This window comes from Anser cygnoides, chromosome 4 (genome assembly GCF_040182565.1).
Source record: "Anser cygnoides isolate HZ-2024a breed goose chromosome 4, Taihu_goose_T2T_genome, whole genome shotgun sequence".
Lineage (NCBI taxonomy): Eukaryota > Metazoa > Chordata > Aves > Anseriformes > Anatidae > Anser > Anser cygnoides.
In genome coordinates, this window is record NC_089876.1 from 45,398,474 (window position 1) to 45,417,748 (window position 19,275).

At 38.7% G+C, this 19,275-nt stretch overlaps 1 protein-coding gene across 6 annotated transcripts; it reads right to left on the reverse strand.

Moving 5' to 3' along the window:
* Positions 1–301: 301 nt before the first annotated feature.
* Positions 302–17,507, reverse strand: PRMT9 (protein arginine methyltransferase 9). 6 transcript variants are annotated; one of them, XM_048071807.2, is made up of 14 exons: positions 17,364–17,507; positions 16,952–17,003; positions 16,197–16,409; positions 15,576–15,724; positions 14,076–14,312; positions 13,333–13,500; positions 11,257–11,359; positions 10,055–10,161; positions 8,029–8,221; positions 4,862–5,045; positions 2,881–3,592; positions 1,365–1,518; positions 841–963; positions 302–623 (listed from the first exon to the last, which is right to left on the reverse strand). In XM_048071807.2, the coding sequence occupies exons 3-14, from the start codon at positions 16,380–16,382 to the stop codon at positions 408–410; spliced, it is 2,532 nt and encodes an 843-aa protein (XP_047927764.1). In that variant the 5' UTR covers positions 16,383–16,409; positions 16,952–17,003; positions 17,364–17,507; the 3' UTR covers positions 302–407. The 6 variants fall into 6 exon arrangements, 5 of the variants coding, with proteins under 5 accessions (XP_047927764.1, XP_047927765.1, XP_047927763.1 ...); XM_048071808.2 differs by lacking the exon at positions 17,364–17,507 and adding an exon at positions 17,131–17,351; XM_048071806.2 differs by lacking the exon at positions 16,952–17,003 and having other exon boundaries at positions 17,364–17,473.
* Positions 17,508–19,275: the final 1,768 nt, after the last annotated feature.

Here is a 19,275-nt window from a genome sequence, read left to right on the forward strand (position 1 = left end):
TAAGATCTCAGTACACTTAAATAGGATGCTTTGACTACTGAGAAGTAGAACCAAGGTCTGAGAAACAAGGACTCTACCTTTTGCAGGCACAGCTGTTTACTTCTTTTACTACAGATGATGTGGCAGTGATAGATGTCTGTCCACCTTCTACAGCTGCTCTAATAGCTAGCAATCAGATTTTTTAAATGCGGCGTAGACAGTTCCTTCCCTCAACGCTTGGTAAAATACCCCTGCAGTGCAAGTTTTAGTCCATCAGTAAGACCCGGAAGTCTACCGACTCTATTAAAGCAATAAAATAGCCTTTTGATCAGCAAATAAAATTTAGACTTTAATATAAATTAGCAGTGATGTTATGAACAGTAGATGTATGTATAATTAACCCAAAATCAGTTTACACATGGTATTCTTCATTGTTTAACTGTAATGCTAATATTGCTTTTATGGTGCTGAACATCAAGCACAAGTTCATCTCCAACCTGAACTTGGATGGGCTTATCGAGAACAACTGCAGCTTGTTTCCAGTGTGAGAACTCATCAGATGTATTCAAACTATGCTCTTCATCCAGATGAATGTGATACCAGAAGGGAATTGCAGTTACTTGGCCAGACTTGCAAATTTGTACCTAAAAAAAAAATTTTAAATATTACTCAGTTAACACCAGTTTCAAATCATTTCAATATACTTCAGAGACATCTGCAGGTAAGTAAATTCTGTATTGAAGTTTTCATCCAAGGTGAGTAATAATTGAGAAGTTCTGCAGAATGGCAGTTGAGTGCACTTTTATATATATATATATATACTTACACACACACATTAATGTACACATACACACAACTCACCTTCACTTCTCTGCTGGAGCTGTTCAACAAAGGATTCATGAGATCTAGCCTTAATAGTTCTGCTGGCTTACTCAAAGGTACACACGGTAACGTAGAGAGATCTAAATACACACGAACAGGTACCTAGGAGTACATACCAAAACTTTAGATGTTAATAGCCATTAAAAAGTGAAAAGTTGAAGACTAAATTATAATGCAAAAGTTTCTAGGAATTATTGTAACACCTCTAAGAAACAGCCAAAATGCACCCTTCTAATCGCTTCTCAAGCCACGGTCACTGCTCTGTACAGTCACACTGTCTTTCACTGCTCAAAGTTTCTCCCACGCTAGTTCTAAGACCAAGTACTTCCTGTTTTCCTTTATCCCGAAGTCCCTGCATGGTCACAAAAGTGTCTCTTTATATCGAAACACAACGAAGAAGTTTCAGCTCTTAGTTTTCTTGCATTTTACAATGAAATTAAACAGCCAGACAGCTGCCTGCAAACTTTAGAACGGTGCTTGGAAGACATCCACCAACTTCATACCTTGAACTGGTTGATAAAAGGGGCTATATTAAACCCAAGAGTTGGTTCTGTTCCTTGAACAGCGCTCTCCAGTAATAGAGACTGTGATTCTACAAGCATCCCATATACCAACACGTACTGTGGGAATATCTTCCCTCCACTGTGAAGTAAACATCTGTAAAATGAAAGATTACACTTCTAAAGCATATAATTCAACAGTAAGGAAAGAACATTACCTACATTTAATAAAGAGACACCAGCTCCTCCACTAAAGTCAAGCGCTCATGAGCATTTGAGTTTGATCCATCTGACCAGACAACTGTACTACACCAAAAAAACAACTTGTCACATAATATTGAACTATAGGAATAAGCAATCTTTCCTCGGTGACACTATTAGAAACAGTGATATTTCAAGATGAAGGTGGCTGGAATTATTCATAGCACCAGCATCTAATACTGAACAACTGGCAGAACTGCTTAATAAACCTTTAAGTCAGGAAGTACTTACTGTTGGGGCACCGGTTCAGGGGCATACACATAGGGAAACAAAATCTGGTTGGCATTTAAGTCAATTTTGAGTGTTTTTTTTTTTTTTACTGAAGTTAACAGCAACACAGGAGACAGCCTTTTTTCCCCCCTAAAAAGCCACCCGAGGCTGGTTTCTTGCTACAGAGCACCATATTTCTGAGAATAGCAACGTGACAGATGCTTTCATTCATCATATCAAACAACTCCAATTCAATACAGACTATTTTAGGGCTCCTTTTCTTCTAGCAGGCACCTCTGCATAAGAATTCGGCAGCTAAGTAGTACACCGTATGTGTTTTCCTCCTTGGCTACTTGTAATTCAAATTGGTTGGCATGAAAAGTCAAGAGTAATTTTCCATTTTTTTTTTTTTTTACAGCAATAGTCTTTCAAATCATCCAAAGATTTATCCAAAAGTTGGAAAGTCACAAACATAAATCCTCTGAAATATCCTGCAGTCACTATGAATGGAGAAGATTCCCTAGTGCCACAAGGGGGAAATAAACCCATTTCATCACTACACACACACATTATTTCTCTTGCTCTGCAGTCCTTCCCACCCCTTCCTGCAGATTAGAGCTAGCTCTGTTGATGCCTCCCTGGCTGTTCTAACCCTATGAGTTTGTCTTTCAGCAGTACCAGTTTGTGTCAACAACAGCATGACATGCACATCAATCTGGGTGTTTTTTTTAAACCTTGCGCTAAAAGCTACCTCATTTATTTAGCAACACGACACACCTAGCCCAAATCATGTTCTTCCATACAAAAAATAAAGCAGTCTATGAAAGTGAGATCTTGACACTTTTTAAAGATACATGTATACAGTGGTCAGACACCAAAGACACTCTGGGAAATTTACTCCTGAAGTGAGTTCAATTTGTTCAGAAAACAAGCTTTCCTACTCTACAGAAGCAGCATCACAATAATTTTGTGAGTTAGAAGGACCACTTTTTGAAGTCTTCAGATAGTTACAGATTCCTGAAAATACTTTTGTCCATTTATACTGTACCTGGATATTGCAGCCTTTTCCATCACCTCCTGCTGGATTAAACCAGATGTCTCTATAACATCCAAAATAATAATACTCCACAATTTGTCTGATTTGGGTCTCTGTAGTACCACATTTTCATCTTCCAAATGGCTAAGCCAAAATTCTAATGTTTCCTTAGGGAAATGATTAGCTTCTGAAATTATATTAAGGACTGCCTGATGCTGTTCTTTCTCAATAGAACTGTAGGCTTTAACTGGTCCAAGTTTGCCAGCTATAATCGGGAGGATGGAGAAACCTTCAGATACATCTAATATGTACAAAGGATCTGGAACCACATCTACGGAGCTCTTGCTTTGACCTTCTTGGAGGTTCCCCCCACTGCCGTGTCCATCAACATCCATGGACTGCAAGTCCTTGCTTGGATTTAAGGATGACAGAACCTTGGCCATGGCAGCTTTAAAGCATCTGTGGTACGGCGCATTGTTCAGCAGAGCTATTTCCGTAGATTCCAACACACATACTTGACCTTTGCCATCCTGTTTGCTAGTTGTCTGAAGACCAGCCAGAGCATTACATAATTCAGCCTCATTGCCCAAACTCAGCGTGTCATCTCCGTCACTGCAGTCCATCCCACACTCTGAAGTTGAAAAAGAAATCTTCTGGATCTTCAAGTAGCAGTCTTGGCAGCAAACTTCCATCACCACAGTGTCCCCAGCCTTCACAGAATAATCTTGGCAAAACAGCACAAAAAGTCATGTCAATTACTTTACAGCAAACATTATCACTGGAGCAGCCATACAGCACTCTACAAAAAATAAAAAAGCAAAGCATTATCTCTTTTTTTTATTAGTTGTTACTACTGTATACAAAAGAATTGTTCTAGTTGCATTTCTTAGTCTTTGGAGAGATACAGCACAAAGAAGCTCAGGTACATGACACCCTGTAGGCTGGAACCAGCAGCCTTCTAAAGAGGGGGTTCCTCCCAAGCTCAGCAACTCACTAACTGAAATTAGCTCTGGTGTTAACATTTGCCTCGAGCTGTCCCACATCAGACAAATCTCAAAACAAGCCTTTCTGTGATAAACAGGTATTACTGTGAATGTTCTGTCAACAGCAGAGCTAAACAAAACCAGAGAAATTGCTTTGGCTTTAAGGTGTTAAATATTAATATTTACATTTTAATACTTCCTGTAGACAAAGCTGAATTTGTATTTACATTAAAAACAATAGCTACAGTTTAGAAAAGGTCAGACTTCACATAAAATAAAATAAACTAGAGCATTTACAGAGCACAGTTCAAGACTGTCTTTGGATACTCTGTGTCTGTTTTAAGAAATGACAAGAAAATCTGATACAGACCAGAATTTCGAAACAAAATAGCTATAGTTTGACAAGCATTTCTTTCAACAGCAATGTAGGCTAAAAGACTCTCCTCCTTCTATAATTTCAGCTGAACCAATCTATGACACAGCTGCCTCTGCTGTCCATCAAAACATGCAAGTGAATGGAAAACAGGTGAAGAGAGAATAGAAGCTGCTGCAAATGACACTAGAACTGCAGAATAGCTGGTCCAATGAAGTTGTATCCAAACTGGATGTGAGCTGTGTTCAGTTTTCTTTTTGTAGCAGAAACAGGTAGCAATTACTACCTCACCTCCCTTTCATATGTCACATCCAGACTATGTAAAGTCAGTCAGCAACCTTACTTTTTGGAGTTGCTCCAAGAAGCATTTGATTCAGTATAGAAAAAAAGAAGTGTTTGTTCTCTCAGACCTTAAGAAGGCCCCTTACCTACTTCACCACAGTCCCACAGGCAAGACCTGCTGCAGCAGCTGCACACTGCAGTCCAGAAACTTGATCACGAACCACCTCACAGCTACTTGTCATTGACCTTCTAATCTAATTACTGCTATTTCCTAGGCTCTGAGATAAAGTGATTAGCTCAAGAACAAAATGAAGACAAGTTAATGTACTGCAACAAGAAAATCTACAGGACTTACCAGAGAGGCCCTGCACAGGATAGACTGCCTGTTCCCAGCAAGTTTCCTCACTGGGACTCGTAGATAGAGCATGCTCATCGTCAAGCTGTAGCACAAACCATACCACAACAGCATCTAGCATTCCTCCTTCAGTGACTGGCTGATTGAGCTTCCACGGCTTTCTATCTGCAAGGCTTTTCAGCTCCTGACCAGAGTGGAGAGAGTGAATTGTGAGAAAGTTCCTTTCCACACATCAAAAATGGTTTCACTGTAGTCACTACTAAGTTGCTCAAACTGCTGTACCAGCCCATGAGGGCACCCAACAGAAACCCCAAGTTAACAAGCTGCTACAATGCCAATTTTCAGTATTAGTACTCATTAGCATAGGGGATCTCTTCACACAGGAAAGCACAGTTATTGGCACACAGCCTACTTGCATTCATTAGCCATTAATGTACACACACCCGCATCTAAGAATGTATGTGTTTAAAAGCTGGGAACTGCAGGAAAAGAGTTAGGCTGGCAACGCTTGTCTTATGAGAAATAAGGGAGTGTCTCTTACACTGGACTCCAGCCAACCCTTAGACACATACTTTGCTTAAAACCTGCATTTAAATTTAATCAGTTCCAGAAATACTGTATGTAAGCACTGAATTCACTCAGCAGTTCAGCCTGATCATTACAAACACACCAAGTCAAACATCTTTGAGGATGCTTTGCTCTCTGCTACCTAGGCCATTGCCTTTGTGTAAAAAGCTTAGGTTTACACAGTTTTACTACTGGAAAGTACTAGGATCTTCCGGAAAGAGATCAGGTTATGAATTCTCCAGTACTTCCTAAATAGTTTTAAATATCTAACAGGAATTAAGTCATCTTTCATGCACACTTTCTTTTCCCCAGTAACTACCTCCTACTATCAACACTGCCAAACATGGAAGGCCCAGCTCTGATGTCATAAGACAGTTCTGGCACAAACCAGTAACAGGCTATCGATCGCAATGGACCAAAGATTCTCTTAGTCACAGCACTGCACACAGATTTATTGGCTTCCTGAATGGCTCATGTCAACACTGCTCTCTAAATTTCAATCTTAGCAAAATACACAAGGAAAAAGAAAAAGTTCCACTCTAAGAACACGACTAGCTCTCATATGCTGCTTGTTCTACTTTTCCTTTTTTGTTCTTGGCCTGTGTTCTCCAAGAGTTGGTCTACCTCTCATCTCACAATTGAGAGATGGCTGAACAATGCACATGTCAAAGTTACAGCACACTAATTAAGTTCATGATGAGATCTCACTTCTTCAAAAAAAGTGCTTTGTTGGCAACAGCTCAGTTCCTTTAGGGCCTGAAAGGAACAATCAGCTGCAATTACCAGCTGCTAAGGTAAACAATCACTTCCACTCCCAGTGGCACTGATCTGCTGCCAGCAAACAGTACCTGGGCTAGGTAAAAATGTCTGCAGCCTGTAATTATAGCCACAGCTCATTCCCCTGCCTGGGAGGAACCAAGCTGGTGCTGTTAAATACAGCAGTAATAAAGTGACTGGCACAAGTCAGCTGCCTTTTTATTGTTTTGACATGTTATAATTACTTTTCTGATCTTTACTGATATCTTTGAAGCATCCTATAAAATACAGTACAACAGCATTTCTCAAACTGAGTTAAGTCTTTATCTCAGTTCTCTCAAATAGTAGTTAATACAAGCAGAATAAATGCAGCATTCCTTCTTGTTGTTTAAAAGCTACGTTGATAAAATTTATCTTTGAATTTACCTTCCTAGTGCTAAGTGATTTTGGATCTAAACTTCCATCTTTAGTTGGTAATTCTGCTACTACTGATAAGCACAGCACACTTTCTTTTTAAAAAAATCCCATATGAGCTCAACACGTTTGCTTGCCTTTTTTTTTAAGCCATAATGTTAAACATCAGGAGTGGCCACTACAGAAAAAAATACCATTTGAAAGTAACTGAGCACTGTTGAAATTGCCACACTTGCCCACTGACAAAAGTAACAGCAAATAGTAACTAATTATTCCAAATAACTTAACTGCATTTCTTCCCTATACCTCTACTTACATCTTTACCATTTCAGAACAGGAAGACTTGATTAGGGTAACAGGAAATGTCAATGGAGGAAATACGAACTATGGTTTACAGAGTTCTTTACTCTTAAGATTATCTTTACAAGTCTGCCAGCAGACAGAGGCTTAACAGTAGTCATCTCTCAGACATAACAGTTTCTTATTGATGTTAGAAGTAGAAGCAACATCAGGTCACAGAGATCGCTCCCAGTAGTATTCTGAAGAGCCTTGTCTAATTTCATTTTTAACTTCAGGATGTCAGAGAAGCCAACTAGGAAGAGCTATTGATTCAGCACACTGCAACTCCTGGCCAAGCAGTAGCCAAGAATAATTTCATTTATATAACAGAATCTATTTTAAGCTCTGACTCACCACTTCAATGCAAACTCTTCACCATGGGTCAATGAGCAAGAAGCACACTCACCAGAGATCAGATTTATTTTTTAGCATGCTCAGCTGTGAGCAGCTGAGATCCTTGCCATATAGTTCAGGCCTATTTGGTATACGCAAAGATATTCTGTGGAAAATGCACACAAAAAGCCTACTGTGTTTTTAGAAAGCTGTATTACAGAAATACCATAAGATACAGCCCACAGGAGCTGAAGGGTGGAATCAAACTGATTGAATAGGATATGGTAACTACTTTATCTTCCCTACCATTTACATTCACCCAAACACTTACAGACATTTTGGTACAAGATGTAAAAAAAAGAAAAATCCTCTTTTGTCTTTAAGATTTCTTTGAAGACTCCAACTTTAAAGGAATTAACGAAGTCAGCTCCATAAACCATGCAGGACAGGTCTACTGCATTCTTCCTCCCCTTTCCTGTACTGATGCTGGTGGCTGTTTGATCCAAGGGTGCACTGGTTTAGGGAACTAAACTACATCACACAAAGAACCTACTGCCTTCAAAAGAAGGAAGACTGTCATCTGATCAACCACATTGTTACCACAATGAGACAAATACCAAAAACAGCACAGGATTTCAAGGCAGCACTGCCAACTTTGCACACGTGAAGTGTTGTGGAATTGAACATGGTGAACAAATAAGAAAGACATAGGTCTCGTTTATAAATAGGTTAGCTTTAAAAGATAAAAAAATAATTACCTGCAAATTGTTGAAATCCACTGTCATTACTTGGAAGGGTTCTGTAAGAGGTATGTAGCCTCCAGGAATTCGACTGAGCTTCTCAGTGGTGTAAGGTTCAACAGTTTCCTCTGAACCAGCAAAAGCATATGTTGGACTAAAGAACTGCACTGAATTTGGCAGATGTACACCAGCAACTTCTTGTGTTTCCACTCTGGGGTGGGGGAAGACAAACATTTCATATAATTTGACAAAAAAATCATTCCAAGGCTGGCGAAGTGTTTTTAAAGGCAGAGCAGAAGAATAAAACAAACTTAATATTCTCCTAGAATATTGATTTACTGTTTTGTGCTATGACTCTTGAAAGACAGCTAGTTCAAACTTGAAAAAACAGTAGTACACTGGCATCTTAAAAGTTTTGTGGGAAATTTAAATACATCTTTAGCAGAACTTCAGTCTTCTCACAGGTTTGCCAGTTCATTTGTTCTTCTGAAAGTAAACGTATTTCACATGAATCTGAAACAATTGCTTTAAAGAGAGCAATAATTTCAGAAGAAAAAGAAAGCTGATCAAAAAAAAAAATCAGTAGAGTTAGATCCTACGGTGATTCTAGAAAACAAGTAATGGGTACAACCCAAGTAATGGGTACAACCAGCATCAGCTATACTAAAGAAACAGTGTTTTAATGATAATTTTAAAATAATAAAGCTACAATAAAACATAAATCAGTATGAAACTTTTTGTGAAAAAAAGAAGAATGAGGAAAGATGCTTTCACACTATTTCATCAGGCATCCTGCTCAAAAAGAACATTCTAAAAAACACGGTTTTGATGCAGACCATGAAGGCACCCAGGGAAATGTGGAAACGTACATCAGAAGGATCCAAAGAGATCTGGATGGCTTAAATTTGAGACGAGGTGAAGTGCTTTACATAAAGATTAACAGCACTTGTTAGGGGTATTGACTTAAGACCACTATAGCTGTTGGAGGAAAAAATGGATCTTAATCTAAAAGACAGAAAATTTAAGAGTGACTTATCTTCTCAGCACATAATCTGTGGAAATCATTTCAGCTCTACTAACCACCAGACCTTAAACTACACTATTAGAATGGACTGTTAATTAGACAATCCAAAGCTACAATAGATTAAGTTTCATCCCATTTATATTTTGGGAGAAACAGTCATTATCATCTTTCAATGCAAAAGACATTTTAGGAGTCATTAGTTATTCACCATTTACAAGAAGGTTCTTCTATGGCCATCTACTATGGGAACTTCTGCCTTCTTTCTGGCTACTGTCCAGGTGTACTGCATTAGAAGAAAGCCACTGATGTGGCCTAGCTGTTTTCCTGTTCCAGTACATGAAAACATCTGTATAAGTCAGCAGGTTTTTTTTTTGTCTGTAATAAGAGTAATCCTAAACAAATTGCATCAAGTCAAAACCTCTTATAGACTGTCTCCATACAGTAATGTTGTTTTAGATTATAAAAACAAGAATAACTATAAAAATAATTGATACACACCCAGAACTGGTTCCTACAAAGAAACCTGATGGTATGTTAGTTCAGCATTACGAAAGCCACATGCTCAGAAGGATAAGGCTAGGTGGGGTTATTAACACCATGCCTTTACAAGATCCTGTCCACACCTTCTGAAAGCACTAGATCCAGCAATGAGGTATGGAGCAGATTACAAAGAAGGTACAATAAGGATAAATGCCAACTGTTAATACAATAATCTTCAATATAGAAGCTGAGAAGTAGTTTTACTACTATGGAATTATGTTTCTTTAGGATGTGTTAAAGGCATATATTTCAGCATTATTGAAAGTCAAGAGTTTCTAATTAAGTGATCCAGAAAATCCAAACAGGAAGGAGAAAAAAAGGAGCCTAGAGAAGTGTTGGGGAGAGCGGGAACAAACCTCAGTGAGACAGACAGCCATTCAAAATATAAAGAGAACAGTAAATGAAATGTCTTCAGTAAGTCACGAGGCCTTTTTCCAGATAAAAAATGCGGGTCCAAACTGTGCCAGATTTTAAACGTACCTATGATGTCTACGTATCTCTTTGCATTCCACTGCCATCCCAAATATTGTTGCACTTGCAGGAATAACTCTGCCATGGTCTTCAGTACTGACATCTTGATTTTTAGCCTGTAATTTGAATAACATGCAATAAGACCTATTTATATCATTACTACCAAGCCTAGTTTATGCCAGGATTACAGTCAAAACATCAGAAAGTTCAGTGACTGGGAAAAATCTCCAGTCTTTTTCATTCCAGCTGAGCATTAAACCTGTTTCTTACATATGTATTTTAATACATCCACATATTGTCTTTACTTTTCAGTCTACTTTTTCTGTGTAACTCTGAATTGTGTTTTAAACTGTTCTATTAGAGTATACTGAAACATTTGAGGGCCTTTTTTACATGCATCATTCCAGTACTTAACACTAGAGGTCATCAGTTTCAGTTCAATAGAATATGTAGGTTTCCAACCAGATAAGACTTGTAAAATTCTTATTATTTGGAATCAAGGCAGCATCCAAACAAACAACAACAAAAATCCTTGTATTTCTTAAGGCCTAACAAAAGCCAAAGCAATATGACAGAACTTTGTACGAGTTAACATACACTAGCTAAAAGACAAAATACAAAGAGAAGAAAATAAAATACCCAGTAGATTTGTTCAGTATTCCAAGAAGGATCAAAGTTAGCAAAAATAAAGAGCACATGGCATATTTATACAACGATGACCAACTCTTCCCTAGTGTTATGGTGAGAAGAATTTCTATCATAATTTAGCATTTTTTTCCTTAACCTAGTCTGTCTTCCTGCTAGCTAGCTAACATCTCAAAAATAAAATCACTAGGTTGCAGAGTTGCAGGGAATTAGTGCCTTTCGCATACACACAAACCCCTTTGATGTTACTTACAAGGAAAAAAATCAACAGTGATCAAGAGTGATCTCTGTATGCTGCTCTTGAAAGGCTGCCTCAGGGAAACATGCATTCAAGTACTTGTCTACTCAGAACAGCAGCTCACAGAAGTACAGTGCATGCAGCTCTCATTACTTTTCAGTCAAGTTCATTCATAGAACCAAACCCTAGAACACTAATTTTTAAATATGAAGTATTCACAAAACATTCCTCATTCGTACATGTGAATGTGCATACAAATGCATTTCTGAATTTATATTGAGCATGAACACAAATAGAAATCACGTTTCCACATACCTATGTCACCTACCTTCGGCTGTAAAAGTAGATGTTCCCAAGCATGTATCAAGCTCTCCACAATCCCTTCTCCAAATAAGCCAGCATCAACAGTTTCTGTAACAACTAAGGAAACTCTAGATAGGAGGAAAAAGACACCATGAAATATAATGCATATTATGCGTGTCCTTTAACGGTCATTCTTTTAAAGAAAAAAATAATGGCCACTCCAATCTGAGATCAAAGCACAACTTCTGCAAGTGTTCTGTAGTTTCAATACAGATGGGCAACTAAATTCTTTTAACAAGTTAATCAAAATGCAGGTAAGAGATAAATATCAAGCAAGAGTTTACCATAAAGCTTCTTGGTCAGCGTTTATTAAAAAAGAGTAACTTTTTAGATAAGAAACTAACCCAAATAAGATGTTCCAGCCTGAGACACAGGCAGCAATGCTGCAGAATATTTATCTTCACCTTGTGCAAGAGTATATATGTGCATGTGTTATAGATTTTTAACATTCCTATTTAATCAAAGTGCAATAAAATTACTATGCAGACTAATGAATGCTGAAGTCCTAAATATCCTTTGGATTTAAACTAAAAAGTATGCGACATAAAACATTTCCAGAAGAGTAACAAATTACTCCTGACAGGTGACGCATCAGATACACTAAAGAGGATGCATATAGGCAGTTACTACAACTCAGCTGACACAATTAGACAAGGCTTAACTGGCATGCTCATCCATGGCAGCTTCGCTCTTTTGTATTAGAGAGGCTGTACTACCACCACAGATACATTATTGAATGTTAATAATGAGAAGTAAAACAGACCATTTCCTTCCTGTATGTTTAATCTGCACCCCTAATAGTGGTGAGCTGGAACAATAGACCAGTGTTTTGCATATGCCAAAACAAAAATCCCCTAGGATTTCCACCTGCTAAAAATTTGCAGATCTTCCTGAAGAACCCTTTTTGAATGGGATAGGGAACAAGAAGGAGTAGAATATCCTAAGAAGTCTGAATCACATATAATGAGCAGCGTAATGCTGGATCAAGTTTTAATTTGCCAGAAGTCATTCCAAACTGACAGCTTGAAGTCATGGAAGGAAGCCACAAGGATCACCAAATCCAATTCCTAGGTCCATACAAGACCACCCAAAAATCAAAACCTATGTCTGAGAGCACTGTCCAAATGTTTCTTGAACTGTGCTAGGCTCAGTGCTGTGACCACTGCTCTGGGAAGCCTATAGCTCTTATTTTGCTTTAGAATACATTACTTAACACTGCAAAATTCAGCTATTTAGTTTTCCAAAGCACATGGATCTCTGCTATACAAGACAGGTGGGAAGACATATGTATACAAAAATAATGCTCAACACAAACACAAAAACCTATTGTCACAGGACAAGTTGCAACACTCTTCTACTGAGTTTCACTCCAGCATCTAAAGCTGCTCTCAATGCCCTTTGGATCTATCCCATGGCAGGGTGCTGACATTCAGTTAGCCCATCCACCACCAACACTCCACATTTAAACCCTCAGAAACCTGCACACATCACATGGCATTTTCTTTCCACTTCAAAACACAGCATCACTTTCTGTAGTGACTAGAAGGGAGAGGAAGTTTTCCCCTCACTCCTTCAGAGGAACAGGCTGACACTTTGCATTTCTGATCTCTCTGACAAATGCAGGAGTTAACATGGAGCTGCAGGGGTGTGGTACATCCCAGGAACAGCCTTCCTTTGTAGGTCCTATCACATACCTCCATCCTATTCACCAGCTGCAGAAAACAAGCCACAAGTGTGTCAAATGATTACTTTCACTGTGTAGTAACCTAGCTTATTTTTTCTTATTGCTGCAGTGTAATTGCATATGCCCCAAAGCTACCACCAAACCATTCAACTCAATCTGTGAGATCACTGGTTTACCATAGAAATTCACGTGATCTCAAAAACATTGTTTATGCACAGCTCTATAAAAAACATAAAACCTTCCTCACATTAGCTATGATTAAGTACCACAGACAAAAAGTTATTTGCTGTTTAGGTCACAGTATATTTTCTTGAATTAGGAGCAAAATTTAAAATACCATAGAGCACAATAACTTACCTTTCAGGTATGTGCTTTGGAATTTCTATATCAAGTGACTTCAAATGCAGAAGCTTGATCTCTCTTTCCATATTATTTGCTGCCACCACATCACAGGCAAGTTCATACATGGTTTTTGATAACTCGCAGGCGTAGACCGAAGATGCTCCTGCCTTTTTTGCAAACATACTGAAAAAAGAATCAGAGCTTTTTCCCCCTCCAGTTTAAATCTTGTCAAGTATGGAAAGATACTGAGTCTTTTGAAGTTCAATTTACAAAGCTGATTCATATTCAAAGGGTTAAACATTTTTCATTAAGTGAAGTAGTTTCTTGTGTAAACACTAATACCACATTAATTGATATCCTGTTGATATGCTACCAACAACAATAGCAGGATACTCCCTAGCTATACTAAGCCCATTCTTTACAGTACAGCATTTTCATTAAGCAGCTTCTGCCTATATCAAGTGATTACTAAGTACTAAGGATTTTAGGACAGAATACTTGACATTAGAACTCCAAAGCCAACATGAATTCTCCAATATATACAGCAATTCTCAGCATTAGAAGTAAACAAAGCCCTCCCTATAAATCAAAAATTGATTCCAAAAATACAATTAGACAATAACCTCAAGACTCAATGACCTCTGAAAGCTTTGTTTCTTAAGTTGTCTCAACAAAGCATGAAAGTCTTTTTTTCATAAGCACACAATTTAGACAAAAGTTTCTAATAAGTTCACATTAAACATGTGCTTATGACATACCTCAATATTCCTGTTCCTGTTCCAATATCAAGGACAGACTTGCACCCTGAGCAGACAGCATTCTCTATTGCTTTTAGGTAAGTAAGATTCCTCTTGGCATCATTGAGCATGATGAAGTGCCAACGTTCCACAAGCCAGTTTGCAACACGGTAAAAATTCTCCTTTGCATCAGCAAAGTCTGGGTTAAGCTTCACTGCTTTGTGAAAATATCCAGCTGCTTCATCTCTAAAGCCCATTCTAATAGTAAAAAATGACAAATAAATAGAAAGACATTCAATTGCCAATTATCTGTAAATATCTACAAGTCTATAAAAAGATCTTAGGACAATGGAAGTATTTCACACTAGTTGGAAAGATCTCTTTAAAAACACTGATATAAAAAAATATTTACAGCTCTACATCAAATCACTTGGAAATGCAAAGGTAGTCAAAAATTGCAGTCTTTATCTGCTATTGCCTTTTTTTTTTTTTTACACAACTGAGGTTTTACAGAAAGCTTACTGTAACCACATGGCAGCAGCAAATCTGCAGTCTCACAGATTTTGAAGTCACAATAGAATGACACAAAAATTCAAAATTGTCCCACCATATTTAACTTGTGCATACTGTAAAAACAAATTTTGATTTGCCTATGCTTCCGTTAAGTGGCAATTTTAAAATTAAATTGTGAAACAATTTTTTTTAAAGATAACTATAGCATATTCTTAAATCAGATGCACTGAAAAATAAGACCTATGAAATGCATTAAAGCATACATTTTGCTACCAATGTTGTACGAGTTGCTCCTTAAAATAAGCAACCAGTCAAAACTGTATACCTAACCAAAGCTGCTTTGACCTAGAACCTATGCTTTCCATCCTAAGTTCCAGATGACCTTAACATTCAGAGGAACAGCGAAGCACCATGTGTTTCAAGTTTTGGAGAAAGCAGTAAAAGAATGCCTTTAAGTATTAAATAATAGCATAAGCTCAAACAGTTTAAGGAAAAACAGCCCTACACATTACAGTACACATAACCAGCTTCCTCACTTGAAAGATCTATCATATGTGACCTCAAGAAGGACCAGAGTCTAGTCAGATCCCTGACAATTACTGCCTTTGCATACTAACAGGATACAATGGAAGATGAACTTCAAAAACTGTAAGTTAACTACAATTACAGTAAACACAGTAACTCTGAACAATTATGGTCTCGTTTCTGTTTAGTAATTTAATGAATTGTTAAAAATACACTTGAAGGCAGCAGTACTATTACTTCAAGCTTTTACTTCAGCAAAAGTGCTCTTTTATACATATAACTGGCTGTGACTACTAACATTTTAGTATTGGGTACTTAACTTTCTAAGCTAACAAACAACATTCAACATAAACTATGTAAAATTAAACGCTTGCATTTATTTCTTTCGGGCACGTTTTATGTGCTCTGATGAATTTGGTATTCTTTATTAACATATAATATTAAAGTAAGCTTTACAAAAGCTGAATATAGATCACTACAAACCTGAAAAGATGTTCTCCCATACTATTACATATCACTTCATCATTCGGATACAGTTCAAGAGCCTGTTCATAACAGTTAAACAGATCTTGAATCCGTGCTAGAGAATCTAGTTCTTCTGCCCATTTAAAGAGAGTAAACTGAAACGTTTCCTAGAAAATAAAACACAGACCATTGAGTTGACAATAGTTACCAGAAACATCCTGACATGCACCTGAACACACTTCTTTCCCTTAAGGAGCAGCATGCAATGCTCAGTATTTTCCCAAGTTACTTGGGACAACACTTATCACTTGAAGAAGCTAAAGTAAGCTCTCAAATATCCACACTGAATATCATCACCCAGCAACATTATACTAAGAGCCAGCACGTATACTACTGCATGCTATGCTGTACTACAAGCCAATAATAACAAGGGATTATCTTTATTGAACTTAGTTGACACATACTGCACTAGAAGTGCAATTTTCTTCCCACAGAAACATACAACTCATTAAACAAGTTGCTGTCTCTGTTACTATTTTTCTTCTTTTAGAAGACTGAGTAGGAAGATCAATTACAAACAAAAAGTCACAGGCACAGAACATGTTACGTAGCCTCAAGAGAAAATCAAAGAGCACTTACTTTGACACTGGTCTTTAACTCAGGAGCTAAATTCAGTACCAGAAGATAGTGAGCATATGCAGTTCCGTAATCCTGGTCCTCCAGGCAATGCTCAGCACTCTGCAAAGATCGGGAAACCAACTCCCGCCTGCCAGCTTCCTGACCACTTCTGGGGCTCCGACGAAGTTTAGCATTGGAGTTGGGCATTCTGAAGGATGGAGGTACTAGCTCTTCCTAAAACAAACAAGTTACATGTTCTGTAGGCAAAAAGGTTATGCACAAAACTAGCAGACCAAGCTACTTACTAAGAACTCACAGGTATCGAGAACTCTTCCCCCAAATCCTAAGCATTCAGAAACATTCTCATCTTTACACCCTTGACGTATCCATAAACTTTAAAGTAAGTATTCACCATGCAAAACTTAGGTATCAATTGTACTTGCATTATACTAGATCCTACAAACAGCTTGCATTTCTTTCCTTTTCAGAAACTAATTTTTGTAATGTGTGTTTTGGCATATCTCTAAGTAGTTTTGCATACCAGAAACTCACACATTCATAGTTTTCATATCAACCATAAAATCTTCAGGTTAAGACTCTTCCACTTCAGTAATAGCATCCCCATAAACCAAGGGCTTCCAGATAGAGAGCTAGCAAGCTCCCAATTTACTTTACATGAGATAACACGCTTATTTCTTTCCCTCATGAAGACGTCAGTTAACAGAATCAATACACACCCTTTGATAACTGTTAACACTTAAACTTGTAATGCTTACCTACGTACAAGGGCCTAATAGTGCCTTCAGGATTTTCAGATATATCCTAAAGCTGAAGAGAGCGAACGTTACATAAAGAGGAACCGCAAGAAACACAGCATCACCCTAACAGCTTGCTTAATAAAAAAAAAAAAAAAAAAAAGCACCGGCCGCATAAGAAGCAACCGCCACCAACTTACAAGGCAACACGCAAAACCAGCCGGGGCCGAGCAAACCCGCCTGCCGCACGGCTTTGGGGGCCCGGAGGGCAGCAAGAACAGGGCAGCCAGCCCTCACAGGCAGGCCTCGCAGGCCTCACCACCGCCGGGCTGGCGGAGCGAGCCTCAGGGCCACCACCCCAGCGGGCAGGGAGCAGCGGGGAAGGAAGAAACCCGTCCCTTGTGGCCGGGCTGGGCGCTCCCGGGGCCATCACCTGCTCGGTGCCAGCCGCCGCTCCCCAACAGCCGCCAGGCACGCCGCACACCGCCGCCATCTTAGGATCCAGCGGCAGGCGGCGCACAGACGTGCCAGCGCCCCGCCCGCCCCGCTGCGTACTTGGTGGCCGCCCCCTAAGATGGCGGTGGGCAGCTCCACGCCCCACTTGCCTCAGGCCCGCTGGAGGAAGGAGGGAGGTGCGAGGCGTCGGAGGGCGGCGAGGCAGGGTGCTCGCCAACCGCAAAACCCAGTTACACGCCGCAGGATTGAGCAACTCTTCTGCTTCACGAGATTGAGAAATCCGTTTGCTTCATCTTTATTTCTGTTTAATTTATGAGGAAAAAAAAGTGCGTGTTTTTTTTTTTCAGGCTTCTCCTTACAATTTTAAGGTGTAGGCATTCACTTTATTTTTCATTTACGTCAAGGAACAACTGATAGGCAGAACATATTGAAGAACCCAAGAAAAAATGAGAACGCTAGAAACTGGCATTACAGAAAAACTAATGCTTTGTAAGCTGACAAGGAGGCCAGGCAAAAATTCATAATTATTAGTAAGAAAAAGGCTTGAGAAAACTAAAACCAAAAATCTGTTTTTTAATGCCAATTTAGCTTATTACTTTTGAGGTGAAACTTCAAAACATTTTGATCAGAAACTGTTCCTTAAAATTTCCTTATTGCTTCTTTGTGTGGATTCTGACTGCTTATTGGCAGGGCGTGCCAAGCACAAACCTATGGATAACTCTGCTTGTCCCTCTCCCTCTGCCATATATATAGGTACATGTGCATATACATGTACATATATGTATATTGTCCAAGTTATTTTGCCATCCACATCCAATGTTTAAAATTTGAAATTCAGGTCATAGGGACACAGGGCTAGAAGTGGCCTACAGCACTGTTAAATCCAGTCCCTTGCTATTCAACATTACTCAGACCTGCTCTACATGTAAGAGCCTACTACCTTAAATGTTTATATCATGCAGTGTAACAACCACGTGCTGTGCAGGCACCACCTATAATTGAACTGCAGTTATGGTGTTTGTAATATTTAATTTGAATTACGTTATTGATAAGTCTGGAGAATGACATTAGAGGAAAAAAATTCATACCACCTATTTTTAAGTCATAAACAAGTCCAAGTTGTCTTAGGCCTTTGACTCTGCTCTACGTTAACAGAGGAGCAAAATTCAGACCTTTGCTCCCATTCCTCAGTGCCTTATCTTGCTCCCTTCTATGCCTATGGCATCACTTGACTTGCACTGTGGGACATGGCAGGCTGCCTCCTCCTCAGATCAACCACATGCAAGGCCCTGGAGCGATTTTATTTCCAAAAGGCAGTGTTCATTTGGTCTTAACCACTTTCTGGGACAAGAACAGGCTATGGCACTCTTTATTAATCATGAAACGTTGAAACATGAAGCTGTTTATCATTGCTTCCCTTCTCTAAAGCATGAATACAGCTCTCCCAGTGCTTTAAAGCTCTGAATATCGTAGATGCCTTCACTTTTTAGAAACAAATTAGTACCATTTAAAAATGCCTTGCCAGCATTTTGAACAAGGTGAAAGTAGTACATATGGAGGGGAAAGTTAGTCTAAAAGAAACAGTGGCAGTTAAAACCATAATCTATGGCAAACAATTACTATCCTAGACTACTGTAAGTGGGAGATAAGCCTACACACATTTTGAGTGAAGTGTCCCAAAGGACAGCACTGAGGACAAGTAGTTGAATGATGTTACAATCAGTTTCCACGTAGGAAAGACATTGCCAGAAAGCACAAAAGAACTGGTGAAGAACTTGGGCTGAAGAAATTCTAAGAGGATGTACAAATATTATCATCAGAGTGTATCAAATATTTCTTATCTAAACTGAGCTATAAAGCAAAATTTAATATCTTATTAAATCAACTGG

What these genes read in the sequence shown, in the direction of transcription:
- PRMT9 (XM_048071806.2), bottom strand. Translation starts at nt 17,423, where the DNA reads ATGGCGGCGGTGTGCGGCGTGCCTGGCGGCTGTTGGGGAGCGGCGGCT. An exon ending in GAGATACGTAGACATCATAG is followed by an intron (nt 8,222 to 10,054) that starts GTACGTTTAAAA and finishes CCCCCACCCCAG; the next exon opens with AGTGGAAACACAAGAAGTTG. An exon ending in GCTCCAGCAGAGAAGTGAAG is followed by an intron (nt 624 to 840) that starts GTGAGTTGTGTG and finishes TTTTTTTTTTAG; the next exon opens with GTACAAATTTGCAAGTCTGG.